This window comes from Heterodontus francisci, chromosome 6, assembly GCF_036365525.1.
Source record: "Heterodontus francisci isolate sHetFra1 chromosome 6, sHetFra1.hap1, whole genome shotgun sequence".
NCBI lineage: Eukaryota > Metazoa > Chordata > Chondrichthyes > Heterodontiformes > Heterodontidae > Heterodontus > Heterodontus francisci.
In genome coordinates this window covers 16,074,774-16,099,126 of record NC_090376.1, presented here as the reverse complement: position 1 = coordinate 16,099,126, position 24,353 = coordinate 16,074,774, and the positions used below count along the sequence as shown (strand labels likewise).

General features: G+C 42.5%; 2 protein-coding genes across 17 annotated transcripts in view; both read left to right on the top strand.

Moving 5' to 3' along the window:
* gyg2 (glycogenin 2) overlaps positions 1-5,475 on the top strand; it is a 95,467-nt gene extending 89,992 nt beyond the window's left edge. For 10 of the 14 annotated variants that reach the window (XM_068033156.1, XM_068033152.1, XM_068033160.1 and 7 more), the window contains 3 exons: positions 245-337; positions 1,778-1,822; positions 5,116-5,475. In XM_068033156.1, coding sequence (XP_067889257.1) covers positions 245-337; positions 1,778-1,822; positions 5,116-5,277 — 300 coding nt within the window. In that variant the 3' untranslated portion in view covers positions 5,278-5,475. Of the gene's footprint in view, positions 1-244; positions 364-1,777; positions 1,823-5,115 lie in introns of all 14 variants that reach the window. The other 4 variants (XM_068033153.1, XM_068033166.1, XM_068033161.1 and 1 more) reach the window with 4 other exon arrangements.
* A 6,419-nt stretch (positions 5,476-11,894) lies between these two features.
* LOC137371143 (arylsulfatase H-like) overlaps positions 11,895-24,353 on the top strand; it is a 45,299-nt gene continuing 32,840 nt past the window's right edge. For 2 of the 3 annotated variants that reach the window (XM_068033147.1, XM_068033151.1), the window contains exons 1-2: positions 11,895-12,050; positions 23,313-23,410. The gene's annotated coding sequence lies outside the window, so the exon portion shown is untranslated. The remainder of the gene's footprint in view (positions 12,051-23,312; positions 23,411-24,353) is intronic. The other variant, XM_068033149.1, reaches the window with a different exon arrangement.

The following is a 24,353-nucleotide window of genomic DNA, read 5'->3' as shown; positions in this document are numbered from 1 at the left end:
TAGTCACAGTATTTATATGGCGCATCCAGTTCAGTTTCTGGTCAATGATAACCCCCAGGAAATTGCACAGAAATTGTAGCAGCAACATTGCATTAATTTGTGATTTTAATACAGGTTTATTCCTTTCTTTTCAAGAGGAAAATCTGACTTTTAATCTGCTGTAGCAATAATTACATGGCATGGTAGAGATTAAGCTTAGTGTGAAAAATTGAGGTTTACATATCATTTTCCTTATTTTCAACAGCACTCTTTTGCACGTAAACCTACAGCTAATGTAAGACAACAGAGTGTGTCGTTTGACGCCGAACCCAGTACGTCGTCTGTGGAGATGGTACATGTGAATATCAGACTGCAACTAGCCTCGTAAATCAAACCTCTCAAATACACGCCCACATTTTAAAAATAAGCGAACTTACAATCTAATACCTGGACGAGTTAATTAGCAATGTCACACTAAGTTCAATAAAGTCTTTTGGGTATAATTGCCCTTTTAAAAGGGCACAGTTTTTTTTTGAAGATTTGTGAACTCTTTTTCTATAAATCATGCCATGTCATTGTGTCAGTTGAGTAAGGAGCACCATGATGAGAGTGATCCGTGACTTGCCCCATTCCATCTCTGCAATCTTCCCATCGCACATCCTCTCCGTTTCTGATTTTGGTGCAGCATATGTCTGTTTTGCGGGAAGGGGTAATAACCCAGCAGGAACTGTTACTGATAATCTAACCATCATAGTTCCACAATGTTGAGCTACAATCACTGCAGAATCTGGTGTAGAGGCTGTTGTCTCTTAAGGCAGATATGCTACTCAAAGCCTGTTGACTAGTGCACAGTATCCTCAGAACCAGCCATCTTTTTTTCCTTGCTCAATTTTTGAATTTCCTTACCATTTAATTCCTACATTTGGCCTAACAACTGGAAATGAATGACTTGAGGACTTACAAAAAAAACCATCAGTTTAGTTGTTTGTCTTCCTAATTTCCCCCTTTTCCAACCTGCCCTTCCCTTGCCTCTAGGAAACTATTAACTATTTGGTGAGCAATGATTCTGAAATGGATGGAGTTAGGATACAGATCAGCTGTGATCTCATTTATTTATTTTTAAAATTTATTTAGAGATACAGCACTGAAACAGGCCCTTCGGCCCACCGAGTCTGTGCCGACCAACGACCACCCATTTATACTAATCCTACATTAATCCCATATTCTCTACCACATCCCCACCATTCTCCTACCACCTACCTACAATAGGGGCAATTTACCTATCAACCTGCAAGTCTTTGGAGGTGGGAGGAAACCGGTGCACCCGGCGGAAACCCACGCAGACACAGGGAGAACTTGCAAACTCCGCACAGGCAGTACCCAGAACTGAACCTGGGTCGCTGGAGCTGTGAGGCTGCGGTGCTAACCACTGTGCCACTGTGCCGCCCATTATATGGCAGAACCAGCTCGAAGGGCTGAATGGTCTACTCCTGTTCCTATGTGTCATTGTGCCTTTTACTCAGTCGGCCTTCTGTCCTTGACATTTGAACATTTGACAAAGGTCAAATTGCCTGTAGGCAACAAGTACTTGAAACATTCACTGACCGTAGGCAAGACAAATTTGTTTTCAATTTTAAAGGGAGAGATGACCAGTGTCGTAGAATGTGATCGCCATAACACAAGTTTAAAATTATAGAACCTGTTGCAATAAAATTGAAATTTGAGTTAATCAGTCACTACAAATCATAGGTTATTTTGAAAACTTTAAATATTTATGTTTGCACAATCTTTCATTTAGAATGAGGAAATGATATCTCCTGTCGCATCAGAGCTGACTAAACAAGTAAGTATATGTTCTGCAATGATGAATTGAGGCATTGTTTATTCGGTTGCTTTCATACCTTCGCTGTTCTCCAAGGAAAGCATGTATAAAGTAATGGAAGGATTCACAGGCTGATTAAGAACCTGGCGTGAGTGCTTCTTCCATTGCCGTAACCAACTTTTATGCCAGCCGATAGGGTGATTAATCCCAAATGGCAGTAAGGTTTAACAAGCTCCCACAATCCGTATGATGATGAGAGGGGGGGGGAGGGCGTTGGCACCCACACACACCAGACACGAGTATAGGGCAGGATGCCAACCCAGAATTCAGGGCCGGAGCTGTGGTGTCTGCTCGTTAAGTCTGTGGAGTGGGGTTCAAACCCTGCACCTTCTGACTCTTGAGGAGGGGAAATGCTGCCACTGAGGCACAGGTTCTCTTTTTTTTTTTTACTTTTAGGTGACCAGAAATGATGTCACTTTGCAGTGACTCTGATCAGGTACTTTCAACAGTGAACTGTGCCCTCAGGAAATATGGGTTGGAAAGTTAGGGCTACTGTGTTGTAGACCAGTCGTTTTCAAACTGGGAGTCTAAAGAGACTTTCCAGGGAGTTCACAAAATAATGTGAACAGGACACGTTACTGCCATGGCATGGATTGGGCACACTTTGGTCATCACAGTAACTGGCGGTGTCACGATGACAGAGACACTGCACACCAGGCAGTGGCCAGCGGAAGTACAACTCAGACAGGCTGACAAACAGCAGGGGGTGAGAGGAAAAAAACCTGAAACACTCAGCAGCTGTGCAGTGAATGGGCAGGCAGTGGAGGGTTACACCTGAAACTGTGCCAGTATCCCCAACAGGAGCCACTGAGTCTAATCCCACTACGTGTTGCGGTGAAATATTCAACAGTCATGTTGCTGAACCTGTAAGGTTAACTTTTATCCTCGCTTCAGCTGAAAGGTTTCACCGCCAATCACATCAATGTTCAGTATATCTGGCAGCTCTGGCAAACTTACATGCAAGTCACTTTAACACGACACTAATGAAGTTTACATTCCAAATTGTACATGTTCAATAAGTTTATTTTATTATCATTTAGATGGGGGTGGGTGATTACGAATCCATTTGAAAAGTTTGAGAACAGCTATTGTAGACAAGCACCCATGTACCATACCAACGTGATTCTTCCCTCCCCACTTTGGAAACCGGTCATGTTTGTGGATTGTCCCTGTGGTCTCTGAATAAAATTAGCAATTTAATGCCATTGTTGTGCTGTGGTTATATACCCATTAGCATAAAAAGCAGAAAAGCCTAGAAAATACATTGAGCCAGTCAGCATCTGAAAAGCAAAAAAGGAAATAAAGGCACCAATTTTTGATCAACCTTTTGTTTCCCAATTCCCGTAGGTTGTTCTTATTGTCCCATGTAACCTCTGTTGCCTGACCCGAGTACCATTCCACTTAGCTGAGCCTCGTTAGTAACTGTCTGCTCATTGAACTCTAGCAGGTGGCCCCGCTGAGTGCAATCCTGTCAGCACCAAATGTACACAACTTGCATTTATATAGCACCTTTCATGAAGTAAAAACATCACAAGGTGCTTCACAGGAGCATTATCAAAATTTGACTCTGAGCCACATAAGATATTAGGACAGGTGATCAAAAGCATCCTACAGGAGGAGAGAGAAATAGAAGGGTTTAGGGGGGGGGATTCCAATGTTTAGGGCCTAGGCAGCTGAAGGCATGCCTGCTAATGGTGGGGCAGTGAAAATCAGGGATGTGCAAGAAGCCAGAATTGGAGGAATGCAGAGATCTCAGAGGATTGTCAGACTGGAGGATAAAGAGTTTGGCAGGGGCGCTTCATACATGCTTTTCAGAAGGAATCAGTGGAAAGTAATCAAGCCAGAGTCTTTGCTGACCTCTAAGTCATTGAGGAATCTCCAGCATGCTCTTCTAAACAGGAAGCCTCAACAGATAATGGTCTGGAAAAAGTTTCACACAAACATCTAGTGAGCATACTCTTTATACCACAGATGTTTTGGGTTTCAACTGGTAGTGTGTGTACCGACACCCTGGGGCATTTTCTCTACGCTACAGTGCATCATGAAACTGGTACTGTGATAGGGGTGGGTGGCATTTCTACTGCAGAAGAAATCATCTAGATTACTTATTTCTAGGTGATTAATCTTAAATAGAAGGTGCAGTGAAAAAGTGTTCGGTCTGCTTTGTATTCATGTGAAAGCTTATTGTAATAGAAGCTACAGCTATTAAATAATGCAAGCACATTTCATTTCTGTTAATGAATGGATTTGTAGCATCTCGGAAGATCCTGTCAGCTTAGCTCCATGGTAGCACTCTCATCTGTGTCAAACAGTCATGGCTTCAAGTTCCAGGATTTGAGTACAATCTAGGCTGTCATTTCAGTGTGGAATTGAGGTAGTGATGCATTAGTGCAGGTGCCATCCTTCAGATTGAAGTCCTATCCACTTGTTCAGACGGATGTAACAATCTCATGACAGTTCTATGAAGAGCAAGGGAGTTTTCCAGGTGTCCTGGCTGACTGTTATTGTCCAACCAACACCCACAAATAGCTTAGCTGGTCACGTAATATTGCTGTTTGTGGCAGATTGCTGTGTGTAAATTGGCAGCTGAGTTTGGCCACAATGTGACAGGTTGGACTTCAAAGGATAATTCATTATCTATGAAGTGCTTTGGGGCATACTGAAGATATTAAAGGTGCATGTAAATGCAAGCTCTTTATTTTTAGTGCTCATGGATATCTCGGTGGGAAGTAGAAAGGTAATGCTGCATTTTTTCAGCTGCAAAGCATTGGCTCCAAACTGCGGAGCAAATGTGTCTTGTGTTGGGTGCCCTATATTATTGTAATATATGTAAGCAGAAAAGTAAATTCCCAATGCTGGAAATCTGAAATGCACCAGCATGTTGGGCTGCATCCAAAAAGGAACAGTGAATGTTTTGAGGTATGAATTCTGATGAGGTATTTGTATCTGCAAATTTTGATCATTCTCTTTCAAATGCTGATTGGCCTAGTATGCATTTTAATTTCTCATTCTTACTAAAATTTAAATTTTAACTCAGAGATCTGATTTTCAATAAGCTGGTGATTTGGACTAAGTGCACAAGACTACAATTGGCTAAATTTTTGTGCATGGGGGTGTGTGTGTGTATTGCTCTCTGCCACTTTTTTCTCATTCTCTGCCCTTCCCTTCTCTTTGCCTGTCTCTCACTCACTTTTTTTTTTAGTCTGGTAAAATCATGAATTGTCTTGGATTTTGTTTCCCCACCCCCACTCCAGGAGGATATAGCAGCTTCTCTCGCAGACCTGTCCTTAGAAGTGGTGCCAGAGCAGCCCATCCCAGCGGAGGAGAGGCGTAGATGGGAAGAAGGAAACGTGGACTACCTGGGAAGGGACGCTTTTGTGAACATTCAGAGAAAGTTGGACCGATTTCTGAAGTAGTGTGGCAGATGCTGATCATGCGCTCTTGGGCCAAAACACTTTTTTTGCTTATATATAATATGGATGGCAGCTCAATCCTGAGGCGAAGAAAAAAAAATTGACTGTCCATTTAATATTGCATTGTATATAGATTTTGGTTTTGGATGAACGTGTGTATTTTTTTTACATTCATTAGTGCTATTAAAAAGTGTTTACTGATTAGTTAAGTTGATTGCATTTAAATGTACATGAAGCGAGTCACATTTTACCTTTTTTATACGAGGCATTGACCTGGATTTTGCAAGGGTTTTTGACAGTGAACTTTCAGCATTTACCATTATTACTCCTCTGAAACTGAATTCAGGATTTAGTGCAAGTACAGATTGACGTGGAAATCCTGATGTTGCAGTCTGTCATTCACTGCTCCACCACAGGCTGCACTGTGGACCCCTTCCAGAGTCACCAATCAGTGAAAGTAGTTGGTGTGGCAAAAACCTCCCCTTTTTTCCACTCACCCAACCCTGTTAGAAACTCCATTTAACAACACAAGCTTGAGGAACAGCATCTCATTTACCGATTAGGCACACTACAGCCTGCCGGACTGAATTTTTGAGTTCAATAATTTCAGAGCATGACGGGCCCTCTATTTTACTTTTATTTTTAGTTTTTTTTAAAACATTTTTTACAATTTTTAAAAATGTTTATTTCATTTCATCTTAGTTTGTTCAGTTTGCTTACCCACTTTTTTTCATGTTTGTACTTGCTGCTGTTCAATCTTCAGTCCGTTAACACCCTATCTGTACTAATGCTTTGTCTTTCAACACACCATTAACATATTGTTTGCCTTTGCTCCATGACCTTTTGGTCAGCTATGTGGCCTTGTCCAATCTACACCTTCTCCTTTGTTACCTCTTGCCCCACCCCCGCCTCACTTGCTTATTACCTTTGACATTTCTAATATTTGCCAGTTCCGAAGAAGGGTCACCGACCCGAAACGTTAACTCTGCTTCTCTTTCCACAGATGCTGCCAGACCTGCTGAGTATTTCCAGCATTTATTGTTTTTATTTCAGATTTCCAGCATCCGCAGTATTTTGCTTTTTAAAAAAAAAAGTTGCATCTTTTTCAATCAGGTGCGATTGGTTTTTTTTTTTAACCATGACTCAGTAATAATTATTGCTGAATAACAGATCTAACCCTGAAAAAATAATTTTATTTGTGGAATGTCTCCATTATGATTAATTACTAGATTTTTAAACCACATTTTAAAAAAAAAAAAATTCTCAAGTTTTTTTTTTCCATATCTCCGGTTCTACCTTCACCTCATGTGTATGTCCCAATCTTTATTTTGCTCTACGTAAATTCTTTTAAAAAGTGATTTGATTTTAGTGCTCATTTCCTGCTTGGCTGTCTGTGAGAATCCTTCAATGTGCTTGTCTGCTTGGACAGTTTGATGACATCACTGCACCGTCATGCTGGAAATGCCCATTAAAGAGTTCTGCAACCACTGCCTGGTGAGAGGTGAGGTTCCTGCCACAGAGATGATTAGGTCTCTCAGCGAGGCTTTCTTCGAGATCAGCAGCGAGTGCTCTTGCTTTACAGCTGACTGCAAAATCCAGACCATTATGTTTCTTCAATGGGACTGCAAGAGTTAAAGTGCCTCGAAAAGGCATTTAGTGTAAGGTCTAGCACGGCAATTTGGAAATGTTCATGTATTTTCAGTTGTCCCTTTATTTTGGATCTGCAAATCCAGTGACTTGAAGATAATAGTTGGGAGATGAAAATCATTCCTTTTTGGGGTTTTATTTAAAGTTTCACTGCTTTTAATCTAGATCAGTAGTTTTCAAACTTTTTTGGTTGAAGGACCCCTTTTCAAATAGATCAGTAATCACAGACTACAGATCTAAATTATATCACTCAGAATATAAAAGTGCTACATATAAAGTGTTTTAATAATTCTTTTAAGACAACTGGTATTTACTTGCACATATCAGAGAGATGGATGTGCTTGCTTCTCACTGCAGAATCTGTCAGTCCTTGCACATTGCCCTCCTAGGTGAGACAGCCAGCTTCTGGCTTACAGCTCCAACTGCTGCTCTTAAGTACTTGGCGAGCACTTTCATATTACTTCACGGACCCCCTAGAAAGTCTCTATGGATCCCTACAGGTCTGAGAACCACTAATTTAGATGGCATTGCACAAGTTGGTACGTTGGCCAACATTGCAGAGTTTTTCAGCAGGGTTGTTTGTTGTAACATACTAGTTGCAACACTGGTAGGTACTGTTTGATCATCTCAAACCAGAGAAAAACTTGCACATTCTGTTTACAAATACACCGATGAACAGTACAAACTCTCTTGCTGATCATGTTGTAATATCTTTTGTTGTAATAACTACACCAGTTGCCTTGTGGCATCCTCAGTCGGGATGTGGATTGTTACTTTGCTGCCAGAGATGTTTCACAAATGAGTGGAGTGGAAGCTGTACCCAGTGCAGATGCTGTGTTTATCAAATAGTGAACCGTCAGTGACCTCTTGTTTGCAAGACTAAGTTACAGACCTTGGCACTTAGAGAGAGAGAGAGAAACTAACCTAGCTCAATTGTGAGCAACTAGCCTATGCTTTAATATAACAAAAAACTTGACTAATTGAAGAACTAAACTTTTCATTTTCTCTCGGTGAATACACAATGTGCTTCCTGTTATTAAATTTCATACTTTCTCTTTGTTTTGGTTCCACGCCAGACAGGGACTTGAATGATCATCCTTTTTGGCAACAGCACTAATATATTGGCCCTTGTAAAAACTGTGGCTCTATATAGGGGCTAAGTGCCTCACTGTTAACTCTGGCACACCTTGACATTGAATTTGTAGCTATCAAATCATTTATTAAGCAAATCCACCCTTAGCATGCAAATCCAACTTTGACGCAGGCCCCATGAATTTAAAATATTTTCCATGAATTTCAAACATATTCAAATTGGCTTGTGCAGCTTTCGAGGCTATAGCTGTTTCAGATAACCAGCAGATTGTTACTTATTGCTACTTGCATTCAGAGTCCAGAACCCGGGTTCATAGTCTAAGGATACGGGGAAAACCTTTCAGGACTGAGATGAGGAGAAGTTTATTCACCCAGAGAGTGGTGAGCCTATGGAATTCACTACCACAGAAAGCAGTTGAGGTCAAAGGTTATCCACTTTGGTAGCAAAAACAGGAAGGCAGATTATTATCTGAGGGAGGGGAATATGCAGCGAGACCTGGGTGTTCTCGTACACCAGTCGCTGAAGGTAAGCATGCAGGTGCAACAGGCGGTAAAAATGGCAAATGGTATGTTGGCTTGCATAGCAAGAGGATTCGAGTACAGGAGCAGGGATGTCTTGCTGCAATTATACAGGGCCTTGGTGAGGCCACACCTGGAATATTGTGTGTAGTTTTGGTCTCCTTATCTGAGGAAGGATGTTCTTGCTATAGAGGGAGTGCAGCGAAGGTTTACCAGACTGATTCCTGGGATGGCGGGACTAATGTATGAGGAGAGATTGAGTCAGGATTATATTAGCTGGAGTTCAGAAGAGTGAGGGGGGAATCCCATAGGAACCTATAAAATTCTAACAGGACTTGACAGGGTAGATGCAGGAAGGATGTTCCAGATGGTGGGGGAGTCCAGAACCAGGGGTCATAGTCTAAGGATACGAGGTAAACCTTTCAGGACTGAGATGAGGAGAAATCTATTCACCCAGAGAGTGGTGAGCCTGTGGAATTTGTTACCACAGAGAGCAGTTGAGGTCAAAACATTATATGTTTTCAAGAAGGAGTTGGATATAGCAAGGGAATATACAATGGATGGTGTGAACATCAACGCAAGCTCGAGGAACAGCACCTCATTTATCGCTTAGGCACACTACAGCTTGGCCGGACTGAACATCGAGTTCAATAATTTCCGAGCATGACGGGGGCCCCCCTTTTTATTTTCAGCTATTTTTTTCTTTTTTCTTTGTTTTATTTCATTTTGTTTCATTTTTTTTTACCATGTGCCTACCCACTTTTTTTTTTGGATAACTGCCTCTATGGAGCTAAAGGCACTAAGAATATAAGAGCAGGAGTAGAGCATATGGCTCCTCAAGCCTGCTCTGCCATTCAATATGAACATAGCTGATCTTTTGCTTCAACGTCACTTTCCCTCCTGCGCCTCATATCCCTCTGAATAATCAAGAGGTCAAAAATCTGCCTTTCCCAGCCTTGACTATATTCAATGTTGGAGCATTCACAACGTTCCGGGGTAGAGAATTCCAAAGATTCACAATCCTCTCAATGGAGAAATTTCTACTCGTCTCAATCCTAAATAATTGACCCTTGATCCTGAGGCTGTTTTTTTGGTTTTTCCCCCCTTTTTTGTTTGGTCATGTTTGTGCTTTGGGTTTATTCTCTGTGACCCTTACCTATCAACACCTTCTCTTTGGTTATCTCTTGTCCCAGCCCCACTTTATTTGCTTAAAACCTATTACATTTCTAGTCTCTGCCAGTTCTGATGAAGGGTCACTGACCTGAAACGTTAACTCTGCTTCTCTCTCCACAGTTGCTGCCAGACCTGCTGAGTATTTCCAGCATTTCTTGTTTTTATTTCCGATTTCCAGCATCTGCGGTATTTTGCTTTTATTATTATGCTAAATCCCTACCTGAGTAGTTGAAAGTACAAACTGTACCTGCACAGGACCCAATCATAAAAACCCAGCAAAAGTTGTTGGTGAAGCTGAGATTCCAAGGTCATACATCATTGAGACCGAAACAGATAAGAAAATGAGAAGGAACAGAGTCCATATTTGACTGACACCTGAGCTGGAAAAACAGGGAAGACCATTAACAACACCGGAAACATCTTTATCCAGTGAGACAACATCAACAACATTACCAGCAATGACACAACATTAGCAACAGCAAGCACGACTCCTACAACAGCAGGAGCAACGTGCACAACATTTTTCCACCTAAGCAATACCGTGAATGATATTTTTAAAAAAGAAAACACGATAAAAGACTCTTAAAAGGTGTTCAGCTTATTTTTAAAACTCGATTGTTAATCTTCTTTAGAAATAAAAGTTATTGATTGGAACAGTTATATCGATATAGTGGCATTGTGCCTTTTAAAGAGGGATGCTATATATTGTTATATAATGCATAAAGAGTTAGGGACTAATCAGCTAGTAACTAATTGCCATGTGTGAGTGTGTTCCAGGGGGCCACATTTTACTGCTGCGCTCGAGTCATGAAATACATAACATGACAGCGCTCTGCGGCAGGTCCTTACCAGGCAGCATGGAAGCTGAATTAAATAACCAAAGAGCTCCAGCTTTTCCAAGTCTAAAGTGTGATTATTTCTAACTTGTCGGAACAAGGGGACATAACAATGATGGAAAATACAAGTGAGTACTTGGCTACCGGCCGTTCTTGCCAGTTCCTCTAGGCTGCAGATAGGACAGACTGGCCTGTCTGGGCGCGTTGCCCACCTGAGCTGCAGGTAGAAGGTGCCAGCCTGTCTTGGGCGTTGCTCACCTGAGCTGCATGGAGGAGGTACCAGCCTGTCTGGGGGTGGTGCCCACCTGAGCTGCAGGTAGAAGGTACCAGTCTGTCTGGGGCATTGCCCACCTAAGCTGCAGGTAGGAGGTACCAGTCTGTCTGTGGCATTGCCCACCTGAGCTGCAGGTAGAAGGTACCAGTCTGTCTGTGGCATTGCCCACCTGAGCTGCAGGTAGAAGGTGCCAGCCTGTCTTGGGCGTTGCTCACCTGAGCTGCATGGAGGAGGTACCAGCCTGTCTGGGGGTGTTGCCCACCTGAGCTGCAGGTAGAAGGTACCAGTCTGTCTGGGGCATTGCCCACCTAAGCTGCAGGTAGGAGGTACCAGTCTGTCTGTGGCATTGCCCACCTGAGCTGCAGGTAGAAGGTACCAGTCTGTCTGTGGCATTGCCCACCTGAGCTGCAGGTAGGAGGCACCAGCCTGTCTGTGGCATTACTCACCTGAGCTGCACGGAGGAGGTACCAGCCTGTCTGGGGGTGCTGCCCACCTGAGCTGCAGGTAGAAGGTACCAGTCTGTCTTGGGCACTGCTCACCTGAGCTGCAGGTAGAAGGTACCAGCCTGTCTTGGGCACTGCTCACCTGAGCAGCAGGTAGAAGGTACCAGTCTGTCTTGGGCACTGCTCACCTGAGCTGCAGGTAGAAGGCACCAGTCTGTCTTGGGCACTGCTCACCTGAGCTGCCGGTAGGAGGCACCAGTCTGTCTGAGGCATTGCTCACCTGAGCTGCCGGTAGGAGGCACCAGTCTGTCTGAGGCATTGCTCACCTGAGCTGCAGGTAGAAGGCACCAGTCTATCTGGGGCATTGCTCACCTGAGCTGCAGGTAGAAGGTACCAGTCTGTCTGAGGCATTGCTCACCTGAGCTGCAGGTAGAAGGCACCAGTCTATCTGGGGCATTGCTCACCTGAGCTGCAGGTAGAAGGTACCAGTCTGTCTGAGGCATTGCCCACCTGAGCTGCAGGTAGGAGGCACCAGCCTGTCTTGGACATTGCCCACCTGAGCTACAGGTGGGCGACAGTCAGACACGCCGTAAACCCGCCCCTGTATAAATTCTCGTCTTCCGCAATCTGCATCAGTTGTATTAAAGTTTCTTGCTTCCGCCCTCGATTCTGCAAACCATGGCTTGAAAGCTCTGTGCTTTGTTCATTCTTTTCTCTCCTTCTCTTTGCATTTTTTTTGTTCGGCAGCGTTAATAATTTCCGGATCCCGGATCCATTGAATACTTTCCAGAGGTATGTGAAAAAAACATTTTCTTTCCAAAAAAAATGCATAAATGTAGAGGGGGGAGAAAAATATTCGTTGAATATTTATAAACTAGTCCGTTATTCAGGAGGAATGCGCTGTTCGAGATAGGAGACTGAGCATTTTTTAAAGTATTTTTGTTGCTGAGAGAAAGGTGGAAATTCGGTGAAGGCGAAAGATTTGAAGCGCTGTGTGGACGTGTCGTGTTTCTGAAGCGCCATGGTGCCCGGCGAGCTGCAGCATGACTGAGCTGCAGTGCACAGTTCAGTAAACAGGCAAAACTGAGAACAACAAGGGAATGTTAGGACACATAACAATGTCTGTGTGTATGTCTGAGTGAGTGAGTGAGTGAGTATCTATGTGTGTGTCTGTGAGTGACTGCGTGGGTCTGTGTTGTGTCTCAGTGAGTGTGTTTATGTCTGTGTTTGTGAGTCAGAGTGACACACACACTCACTCACTCTGACACACAAACAGTATGTGTTTGAGTGTATTTGTGTGTATGTGACTGAGGTGCGAGTGTGTAAAATTTCAGACCTAGGAGATCACAAATCCCATTTAACAGTAAACAACAAGAACACAAACTAGTGCTAGAAACACACAGCAGCTTTCCTCATCAGTTGACTTTAAATTTAGGTTTTCAGTATTTATATATTTTAAATCTCTATTTCCAGGAGCTAGAACTCAACTCATGTGATGTGATTTTTCAGGGCTGAACAAGCAGATATTTGGTGCATTCCATTAAACTGGTTTCCTCCACCATAACTTTTCCTTTGACTTTGTAATTATGGACAAATAAAGTTGCCTTGTGGAATGTTCTTATATAAAACATAGGTTCTTCCACGACCATTAACAAGGTCAGCCCTGATTTAAAAAACAAAGCTCCTTAGGATAGCAGGTTAAGAGTTGGGATACTGAAGCTATTTTATTGCTGCAAAGGGTCTTAGCTGGAGAGTTGTTACTGTTCCACCTCTTTGGTGACTTTCTCACTGCCTGGTCCTGTTTTTTGCTCCCCTGCTGCTTTGATTCCTTTCTCGTGGACTCTGTGCTGTGGGCTGCACGTGCAGATTCCTGGTTTTTCGCCAGAGAATTCGATGAGCTGACCTTTCCTGTAGTCAGTGAGGATATTTTAAAGGAGCAATTATGTGCATGTAATATTTATTACAAATTCAGCTGCGACATTATGAATCATATTCCTATAAGAATATAACTACTGTGAATATATTTGTTTATTGTTTAAATTTATTTTGCCATTTAAGCAATGTTTTTAGTTGGGTGTCACTTTTGTAGATGAGAAGGATTTTTTTGGAATGGATGGAAAGGGATTGCTATCTCCAGGGCATGAAAACTTGCCTAGATAGCAGACTAGTGAATCAGGCCATTGGACTCCCCTGTGACAGTAATTTAAAGTACAGAAGCTAGGATATACCGAAAGAAAGAGAGACTTGCATTTATATAGTGCCCTTCATGACCTCAGGATGCCCCGGTGTGCTTTACAGCCAATGAAGTATTTTTGAAATGTAGTCACTGTTGTAATGTAGGAAGTTTAGTTTAGTTTAGAGATACAGCACTGAAACAGGCCCTTCGGCCCACCGAGTCTGTGCCGACCATCAACCACCCACTTATACTAATCCTACACTAATTCCATATCCCTACCACATTCCCACCTGTCCCTCCCATCTACCTATACTAGGGGCAATTTATAATGGCCAATTAACCTATCAACCTGCAAGTCTTTGGCATGTGGGAGGAAACCGGAGCACCCGGAGGAAACCCACGCAGACACAGGGAGAACTTGCAAACTCCACACAGGCAGTACCCAGAATTGAACCCGGGTCGCTAGAGCTGTGAGGCTGCAGTGCTAACCACTGCGCCACTGTGCGTGCCAGTCAATTTACGCACGGCAAGCTCCCGCAAACAGCAAGCTGATAATGACCAGATAATCTGTTTTTGGGTGTTGGTTGAAGAATAAAGGAGAACCCATCCTGCTTTCCTTCGAAAAAGTGCAATGGGATCCTTTATGTCCACCTGAAAGAGCCGACGTGACCTCGCGGTTTAACATCTCATCCGAAAGGTGACACTTCCACTCGTGCAGCACTCCCTCAGTGCTGCACTTGGGAGTGTGATCCTAGATGAATGGGACTTGTGTAAGCAGACCAAAAAAAGACCCCCCAAAAATGTATCGATGCTGTCCCTCACAAATGTTAGGTTACTATACTTTGATGAGGTTTTTAATGTACTGACATGTGGTTATAAACGGATGAGGTGGGAGAGGGTATTTCAATCACACTTTTAAATAGTGCTCCTTTAACCCTTAGTCTACCACAGATGAATTTAGCCAGTAGGAATGCACTTCTGCAGGAGCTGGTGATAAGCATACTTGTCTGACGGCAGCTCTTTTCAGTCTGCTATGGAAACCTTGTCAAAGATTGATGTGAATGTGTCTATGATACAACTGTGTTAACCTTGATTTCTTTACCACTTCATTTGCTGCTATGTAGCAAATTTGTCTGATCTCGATAGAGAGACTGTGTGAGAAACAGGGAGAGGGGGAATGAAATGCCAACCAATTGAAAGTGAATTAGAACCAAATTTGACACAATTTCTTGCATGGTATGCATTGACTCTTGTTGGTATGAATTTTTTTAGGCTTTTGATCTTTGAAAGCTAGTTATACCTGAACTGGATCAAAGCCTGTTCACAGCAGCTTACACTGATCTCCCTGTTTAAGCCTATAGAATTGCTAAATTCCAGAAATGTGCTTTAATAATATTCGGGTGAATGGGCCAATTTATTTTTCTGTGAAAACAGAAAACCAGAGGCCTCTTGTTACGAACGCCTGGCTCATGGTTTATCCAACTGGTTTCAAAGCCAACCGCTTTCCAAAAGCTAACTGACTGTATCAGCAAACACTCAACCTCTGCCCCCCCCCCCCCCCACCTGACCCCAAAAGGCATCTCCCTCGCAATATCTAGCTCCTTTTTTTTTGATTCGATCATGGGATCTGGGTGTTGCTGGCGAGGCCAGCATTTGTTGCCCATCCCTAGTTGCCCTTGACCACTGAGTGGCTTGCTAGGCCATTTTATTTTTTATTTTATTTAGAGATACAGCACTAAAACAGGCCCTTCGGCCCACCGAGTCTGTGCCGACCAACAACCACCCATTTATACTAACCCTACAGTAATCCCATATTCCCTACCACCTACCTACACTAGGGGCAATTTACAATGGCCAATTTACCTATCACCTGCAAGTCTTTGGCTGTGGGAGGGCACCGGAGCACCTGGCGAAAACCCACGCGGTCACAGGGAGAACTTGCAAACTCCGCACAGGCAGTACCCAGAATCGAACCCGGGTCCCTGGAGCTGTGTGGCTGCGGTGCTAACCACTGCGCCACTGTGCCGTCCATTTCAGAGGGCAGTTAAGAGTCAACCACATTGCTGTGGGTCTGGAGTCACACGTAGGCCAGACCAGGTAGGGACAGCAGATTTCCTTCTGTAAAGGACATTGGTGAACCAGATGGGTTTTTACGATAATTGATGATAGTTTCATGGCACCATTACTGAGACTAGCTTTCAGCTGCATATTTTTTTTATTAATTAATTGAATTTAACTTCCACCAGCTGCCGTGGTGGGATTTGAACCTGTGTTCCCAGGGCATTAGCCTGGGACTTTGGATTAGTCCAACGACATTACCACTATGCTACCGTCTCCCTAAAGCAATGTGGTACATATGGGATGTCCCAGATAGCAATTTAAACTAATTATTTCCAACTTCCAAATCATCTTTCTGATACTCACATGAATAATTGATGTTGCGAACAATGTCAGAGCAATTTCTTCAAAACTTCTGGTTCCAGCTGCCCAACTAAATGAGGCTACCTGTGGTTTTATGGCTTTCACCTCTCTAACTCTTTCTCTGTAAGCACTCATGGAGAGATTTTTGAACTGTAAACCTTCTCGTTGTTCAGGGAGATTATATGAATAATTTAAACCACTGACAGAAGTGGCTGCAGACACACCGTCTCTATGAACAAGTTGAGGGGGTTCCCATTGTGTAGGGTCTTTGCACGTCTCAGTATAATCTTACTAAATAAATATGGGCCACTCTTTGATTTGTAACCACCTTAGGTTTGTTTGCCAGCTTCTCAAACTAGATGTTTTAATTTGTCGTGCATTTAAAAAAAAAATCAATCCCCAAATTAAAAATTAAAAGTCTAGAAAATTAATACAAACCATGGACCAGATGATTGTAGCTCCTCATATGTGACATAAGAAAAGAAGTAACTACAATAGGAGTGCGGTGGGGCAGAAACTTGTCAAGACACGAGCTGCAGCTGTACAAATTACTCTATAATCAACCAATAAAAATAAAGAATAAAATACACAAATGTGCATTCTTTGCAAGAGTAGATTTAAATATTTTGGAATATTTTGAAGGGAGGAGTGACCATAAAGGTGCAACAGTAATTTTCTAGGGGTTCCAGAGGCATGCATACCCAGGAAATTAGAATTTTTGAATGTATTTTGAAATGTATTATGACTCGGCATTTGTTACCAAAAATAATGTATTGTGTATAAAAAGTAATTGTTACAAGTCACCAGAAGGTAATAGTGAGTTTAACACATTTGGCCTACATGTATATAGGCGCCTGAGTTCAGTGAGACGATAATTGTCTGTAGGCTTACTGACAACAATATAATATTATTGAAATAAATGGGCTCCTCCACATCAAAACCCTCACCACATCAGTAAAACAAGTTTACAGAGACAAAGCTCCCCATCCAACTCCGTGACATTTGTGACTGTAACGTGTCAGTTATCAGCCCAAGCCTCAATGTTGTCCAGGTCTTGCTGCGTATGGACATGGACTTCTTCAGTATTGTGGCATTGTGAATGGTACTGAACATCATACAGTCATCATTGAACATCTCCACTTCTGACCTTATCATGCACTCATGAAAGAAATAATAGCCACAAAATCTGGTTGTGTGGTGCCTGTATGGTTGGTGCAACAGGTGCCCAAAATGGCGTCCATGCTACATGTGCATACTTTTGGTGCGGGCTGCACTGGATGCCATTTCAATTAGGTCGTTAGTGCAGGCACTGGGAGTATGCCTTGGAAGTATGCAAACTAGTCAAATTGTGACATCAACCAGCCGGTAATGCTGATTTGACTCTCCATGTTTAACGACTGTCTGTTTTTTCAAAAATAGATAATTATTGTTGTGGAATGAGGAAATGAAATTGATATTCCCAATACTTAAAATTTTCAGAAACGGGGTGAACAGTGATCTTTATTGGCGATTAGTGGCTAATATGTTATATAATGTGATGTGTAAAACCCTGGGGTGGTACAGCAGAAAAGGACACTCTACATGGGGGGATCCTCATTGTTGTGTATTTACCCAGTAAAAGTCACATGAGATCTTAACTGGGAGCAGCCACTTTTCACTCCCAACAGAGAGGGCAGCAGAGAGGAAATTTAACATTATGCAATGCTTAACTAATACAGTACAATCAGCCAGTTTAATACAGTATACTACACCCATCACTAATCCTTTAGGCGTTGTGACTTCAACACAATGAGGATATAAGCAGGAAGAAGAGTTTGTAGGATGGTGTATTTGGAATTTCAGAGAAACAAATGAGAGAACTTGCAGAAAGTAGTGACCATAATATTATAGGTAAAATCGAGGTAAGAAATGTTGTGAATGAGAGCAAAAGGGAGAGCTTACTGATACACACTTTCTATTGTATCCCATTTCAGAGTAAATAACTGAAATATGCATTATGAGCCCAATGTTGACTACTTATAGTTATAAAACAAAGAAAGAACTTAAGAGGGAAGTGTAGTTGCGTAGTGCGACAGCACTCGGGAGGCCTACCTCAGGTTTTCATGAGCAAGATACGCCACTGGCTGCGACCCTTACGGTGTAATAAAGTGGTATGGCACCTGCAGGTGTGTCCTCTGTGTGCACCGCCTTGTCAAGGAAACAGGGATGAGACTCAATACCCGCCTTGCCAGCGGCTCCCACATCTCGAGATAGAATAAGAAAAATACTTGAGTAAGTTAAACTGGAGTAGATTGCAATTAGCTCTGGAATGGAAATCTTGGAACTATTAATGAATTGTCCTTTATGAGCTGAAGGTTGCACTTCAGAAATGGCTTATTTCTTGTCTACTATCCTCCCAAAAAAGTTTTTTTTTAAACCATGAAAATTGGAATGAATGTCATGGAAAGATATGCACAAGGCAGCCCTCATGCAGCATTGGTGTGGTGGAAACATTCAGTGGGCGAGCAGGAAGAAAACACAATCGTGCTATTCAGCTCATTTGCAATGTTTTATGAAGAAGCCAGATGCAGACTCCCCATGGTGACCAGATGCTCTCCTAGCAATTTTGAATATTTGTTGTAAAGCTGACACGTGTGTCAATTTTGTTATATGAAGCTCCATTTTTCTTGTGCAGCTGCTAATGAACCATATTATTAATAGACTCTGCTTTTATCTCGATATCATTTCAAAAGGATTTTCTTTCATTGGTGAAAATACCCTTTCTCAGTCCTGTGCATTGGAAGAAATGGCAACACGGTCTGCTCCACCAATTTGTGATGGTAGCACTCTTGCCTCTCAGTCAGGAGGTTGGGGATTCAAATCCCATCCAGGGACTTAAGCACAAATTCCAGTCTCTCGCTCTAGTGTAATATTGAGGGAGCAGTGCACATTTCTGATGAGGCGTTAAACCAAGGCCCCGTCTTCCTTCTCAGGTCGGCATAGCTTTATTATTCCAAAGAATGGCTATGGAATTTTCCCAGTATACTGGCCAATATTTATCCCAACCAAAGAGAGATTATATGGTCATTATCAAATTGCCTGTTTCCGACTGTAGAACAGTGACTGCACTTTGTGGCTTTCCCGAGGTTGTGAAAGGCTTTGTGAAATGCATGACGTCTCTTTTCTATTTACGCAAGTGATTTTGTTGCCAATCTTTTTAATTTTGCTCCCAGATTATTCTTTTATAATTCCTTATTTCTACGACAGCGAGGCTTTATTGACATTCTTTTCCATTGTGTCAGGTTTTAATTTAAATGCATTACTGATATCTCAATGTTTTCTGTGATGGAAACACCCAGCAAGCATTGACAAATTCTCTGTCTTAGTTTTAGAAAGACAGTTTTAGCTTTAGTTTTAGTTTTAGAGATACAGCACTGAAACAGGCCCTTCGGCCCATCGAGTCTGTGCCGACCATCAACCACCCATTTATACTAATCCTACACGAATCCCATATTCCTACCACATCCCCACCTGTCCCTATATTTCCCTACCACCTACCTATACTAGGGGCAATTTATAATGGCCAATTTACCTACCAACCTGCAAGTCTTTTTGGCTTGTATGAGGAAGTGACAGGAGTGACGGATACCAACAGGAAAATGGCCACCTCATTGGAGAAAACACACACAACAGCAGAAATAATATGGTAGCAAGTTAACAAGTACAGAAATAACATATAATACAGAACTCCCGAGACATTCTACTCCTGGTATTCTCATCCCATCTGCTTTAAGGCATTCCCTATCTCTGTAATCTCCGTAATCAGCCCCACAACCCTCAGATATCTGCACTCCTCTTGAGCATGTCTGATTTTAATCGCTCCATATTGGTGGCCGCACCTTCAGCTGCCTAGGCCCTAAACTCTGAAGTACCCTTCCTACACCTCTCTGCCTCAACCTCGCTTTTCTTCATAAGACATTCCTTAAAACCTACCTCTTTGACCAAGCTTTTGGTCATCTGAACTAATAACCCCTTTTACGGCTTGGTGTTACATTATGTTTTATAATGTTTCTGTGAAGCACCTTGAGACGTTTTATTAATTTAAAGGTATGAGATAAATAAAAATTGTTGTAATTGGCAAAAAAACACAGGCGAGATGAGGAGAACTTTTTTAATGCAGAAAGTTGTTATGATCAGGAATGTACTGTTTGATAGAGTGATGGAAGCAGATTCAACAATAACTTTCAAAAGGGAATTGGATATATTCTCAAAAAGGAGGAAATAAATTAAGGGTTTTGTGGAAAAGTGCAGGGAAGTGGAACTAATTGACTCGATCTTTCAAGGAACTGGCACAGGCACAATGGGTTGATTGGCCTCATTCTGCGTTGTACCATTCTATGATTCTGTGGTGGGCAGCATGTCTTGACAAGGCTGGATAGAAATTTAGTGGCTTTGCGGACCCTGTTGCATCATCTTGAGAACCCCTATTTGAAAATGTATGCATTAGAACAGTGGTTCTGAATCTGTCTTGGACTAGGGTGCAACAGAAATAAATCTTGTCGTTCTTCGGCCCCAACCCGTCTGCCTGTTCTGCCGGGATTTGCTGCTTTTTCCACAGTGCAGGAGATTAGGAGAATTATCTTTTATGCAGCGAGTTGTTATGAGTGGAATGTGCTGCCTGAAAGGGCGGCAGAAGCAAATTCAATAGTAACTTTCAAAAGGGAATTGGATAAATTGGATTGAAAAGGAAAATGAAATGCGGGGGAGAAGTAGAGGACTGGGATTAATTGGATCGCTCTTTCAAAGAGCCTGCACAGGCACGATGGGCCGAATGACCTCCTTCTGTGCTATATGTTTTGAAGACTTTTACAAGGGAAATTCTGCAGGAATATATAGTTCTCCACAGGAGGAAAACTTTTGCTTTTTTTTTGTCTTTCAAATGTTGATAAAGCTAGGAAAATTTAAGATCTTACATTTATACAGTGTACTTCCACATCTTCGGCCTGTTGCAATGCAACTAATGAATTACTCTTGAAGTATAGCCACTGTAGCTTTGTAGACTGTCCAATGATTCAAAAGGAGCAAAGAAGATAACTAATCAGTTAATCTGTTATGGTGATAGTGGTTGAGGGAGGAATATTGGTCAAGGTACCAGGAGAACTCTCCTGCTCTTCTTCGAAAAAGTTCCCTGGAATCATTTACGTCCGACGGAACAGGCAGATGGAGCCTTAGTCTAAGATCTCAACCAAACAATGATTTCGAACAATTCTGAACTTCTTCAGTTCTGCATTTGCTTGTCAGCCAAGATTATGCACTGAAATTCTGGACCGGGACTTGAGCCCATAACCTACTGTCTCAGATGCAAGAGTTTTCTTTTCATTTGGTTACAGGATGTGAGAGGCGCTAGTAAGGTGACATTTATTGACCATCCTTCATTGGCCCAAGAAGGTTGTGGTGGGCTGCCTTCTTAAATCGCTGCAGCTGCTGTGGTGATAGTTATTCCCATAAGCTCTGGAATTCCCTCTCTAAATCTCAATGTTTCTTCTCCTTTAAGACACTCCTTATATATAACCTACCTCTTTGGCCAAGATTTTGGTCATCTATCTTAATATTTCCTGGTGTGGCTTGGTGTCCAATTTTGTTTGATAATGCTCCTGTGAAACATCTTGGGATGTTTTGTTATAGTAAAGGTTCTATGAAAGTGCAAGTGATATCTTTGCCCCGTGATGATGAAAGAAGGATAATTTAGAATTAGATAGAATGTACAGCTCAGAAACAATCTGTTCGGTTCAACTGCTCTATGCCGGTGTTTATCCTCCACAAGGATCTCCTGCCACCTTATCAATGTATTTTTCTCCTTCAATTACTTGTATAGTTTCCCCTTAAATGCATCTGTGCTATATACCTCAACCACTCCATATAGTAACGAGTTCCACATTCTCACACTCTCTGAACAAAGGAGCTTCTCCTGAATTCCTTACTGGACTATCTTATACAAAAGATGTCTGCAAATGCGTCATGAAGTCCTGTGATGTTGATCACAAGTCGTGGGAGTCAGTTGGCAGTGATCGCCAGAGCTGGCGGACACCCATAAAGGCAGGGCTAAAGAGTGGCGAGTCGAAGTGACTTAGCTGTTGGCAGGGAAAAAGACAAGTGCAAGGAGAGAGCCAACTGTGTAATAGCCCCGACAACCAATTTTATCTGTAGCACCTGTGGAAGAGTCTCGCTCTAGAATTGGCCTTTATAGCCACTCCAGGCGCTGCTTCACAAGCCACTGACCACTTCCAGGCGCTTACCCATCATCTCTCGAGACAAGGAGGCCAAAGATGATCTTATACAAGGAAGTACAACACAGAAGGAGGCCATTCAGCCCATTGAGCCCATGCTGGCTCTCTGCAAGAGCACTTTAGCTAGTCCCACTCCCCCACCCTCTCCTCATAACTCTGCAAATTTATTTCCTTTCAGGTGCTTATCCAATTCCCTTTTAAAAGTCATGATTGAATCTGCCTCCACCACACATTCAGGCAGTGCATTCCAGACCCTAACCACTCGCTGCGTAAAAACAAAAAGTCGTTCCTCATGCTGCTTTTGGTCCGTTTGCCAATCACCTTAAATCAGTGTCACCTAGTTCTTGACCCTTCGACCAATGGGAACAGTTTCTCTCTATCTACTCTGTCTAGACCACTCAACATTCTCTTCTCTAAGGAGAAAAACCCCAGCCTCTCCAATCTATCCTTGTAACTAAAGTGCCTCATCCCTGGAACCATTATTGTAAATTTTTTCTGCACCCTCTCTAAAGCCTTCACATCCTTCCAAAGGTATAGTGTCCAGAATTTGACACAATATTCCAGCTGAAGCCAAACCAGTGTTGTGTTAAAGTTCATCATAATATCCTTGCTTTTTATACTCTATGCCTCTACTTATAAAGTCCAGGATCCCATCTGACTTATTAACCACTTTCTCAAGCTGCCCTGTCATCTTCAACTATTTGTGCACATATGCACCCAAGTCTCTCTGTTCCTGCACCCACCTTAGAATTGTGCCCTTTATTTTATATTGCCTCTCCTCCTTCTTCTTATCAAAATATGTCACTCCTATATAGGTCCAACTTTGGCCATGGTGTAGCTTGGTGAGTGACTTGGATGGTGTTAGTACTGTGCCAAATGGACAAGTTAAGCAAGTAATGAATAAATTATGTTGCTAATTGTTTGATTTCATGGCCATTAATTTGTACTACTCGTTCAACTTGGCAACTACAAACAATGCTTTGTTCTCAACAGTAGCATTGTGAAACTGTTAGCTGGATATTTGATCTGTGGTCCACCTGGTCTGTTGATTACTCTGTGCTTGTCTGCCACTTACTATGACTCTGTGCCTTTCCCTGCCTTAAAACGTTTGTTTCTGCCTCTGTGGCACTCCATCTCTCTCCTTGTTTTTCTCCTTTTCTCAACTAATATTCATATGTATACAATTTTCAGGACGGGTCACTGATTGGCAATCGGAAGTGAGAACACCAATTCATTTTCCCCAGGGAAGCTAGTTGCAGTGTCCCTGCAGATACCTTTGCTGACATCAGGTAACTTGGTACCAAACCTCAATTACTACTTCCTGATTATGGATATTATGGTTTATTGATCCAACTGTGAGCCTCCCAGAATTGGAGCAAAATGAACCGTTGTGCTAGAGGAGGGGCGACTGCTAACATTGTACCATTGTTGAAAAAGAGAGGAAGGAATAGCCCGAGCAAATACAGGCCAGTCCGTCTAACTTTGGTGGTGGGCAAGTTATTGGAAACAATTCTGAAGGATTGTGTAAATTACTATTTAGAGAGGCACAGATTAATCAAGGACAGTCAGCATGGATTTGTTAAGGGGAGATCGTGTCTAACTAACTTGATTGACCTTTCTTGTTACCTCCTCAAAAAATTCATTGACGGTAGTGCATTTAATGTATCCTGCATGGATTTTAGCAAGACTTTTGACTATGTCCCACTTGGCAGACTGGTCAGAAAGGTAAAAGCTCATGGGATCCAAGTAACAAATTGGATCCAAAATTGGCTCAGTGGCAGGAAGCAAAGAGTAATGGTGTGACTGGAAGGCTGTTTCCATTGGGGTTCCGCAGGGCTCAGTACTAGGTCCCTTACCTTTTCAATGAGTTAAATGTAAGGGGCTGATTAAGAAGTTTGTAGATGATGCAGACAATTGGCCATGTGAGGAAGAAGGCTGTAGACTGCAGGAAGATATCAATGGACCGGTCAAGTGGGCAGAAAAGTGGCAACTGGAGTTCAATCCAGAGAAGTGTGAGGTAATGCATTTGGGGAGAGCTAACAAGGCAGGGGAATACACAATAAATGGTAGGGATACTGAGAAGTGTAGAGGAGCAGAGGGACCTTGGACTGTATGCCCTCAGATCTCTGAAGGTGGGTGGGCATGTAGATAAGCTGGTCAAGAATGCATACAGGATACTTGCCTTTATTAACCAAGGCATAGACTATACGAGCAGGGAGGTTGTGCTCGATC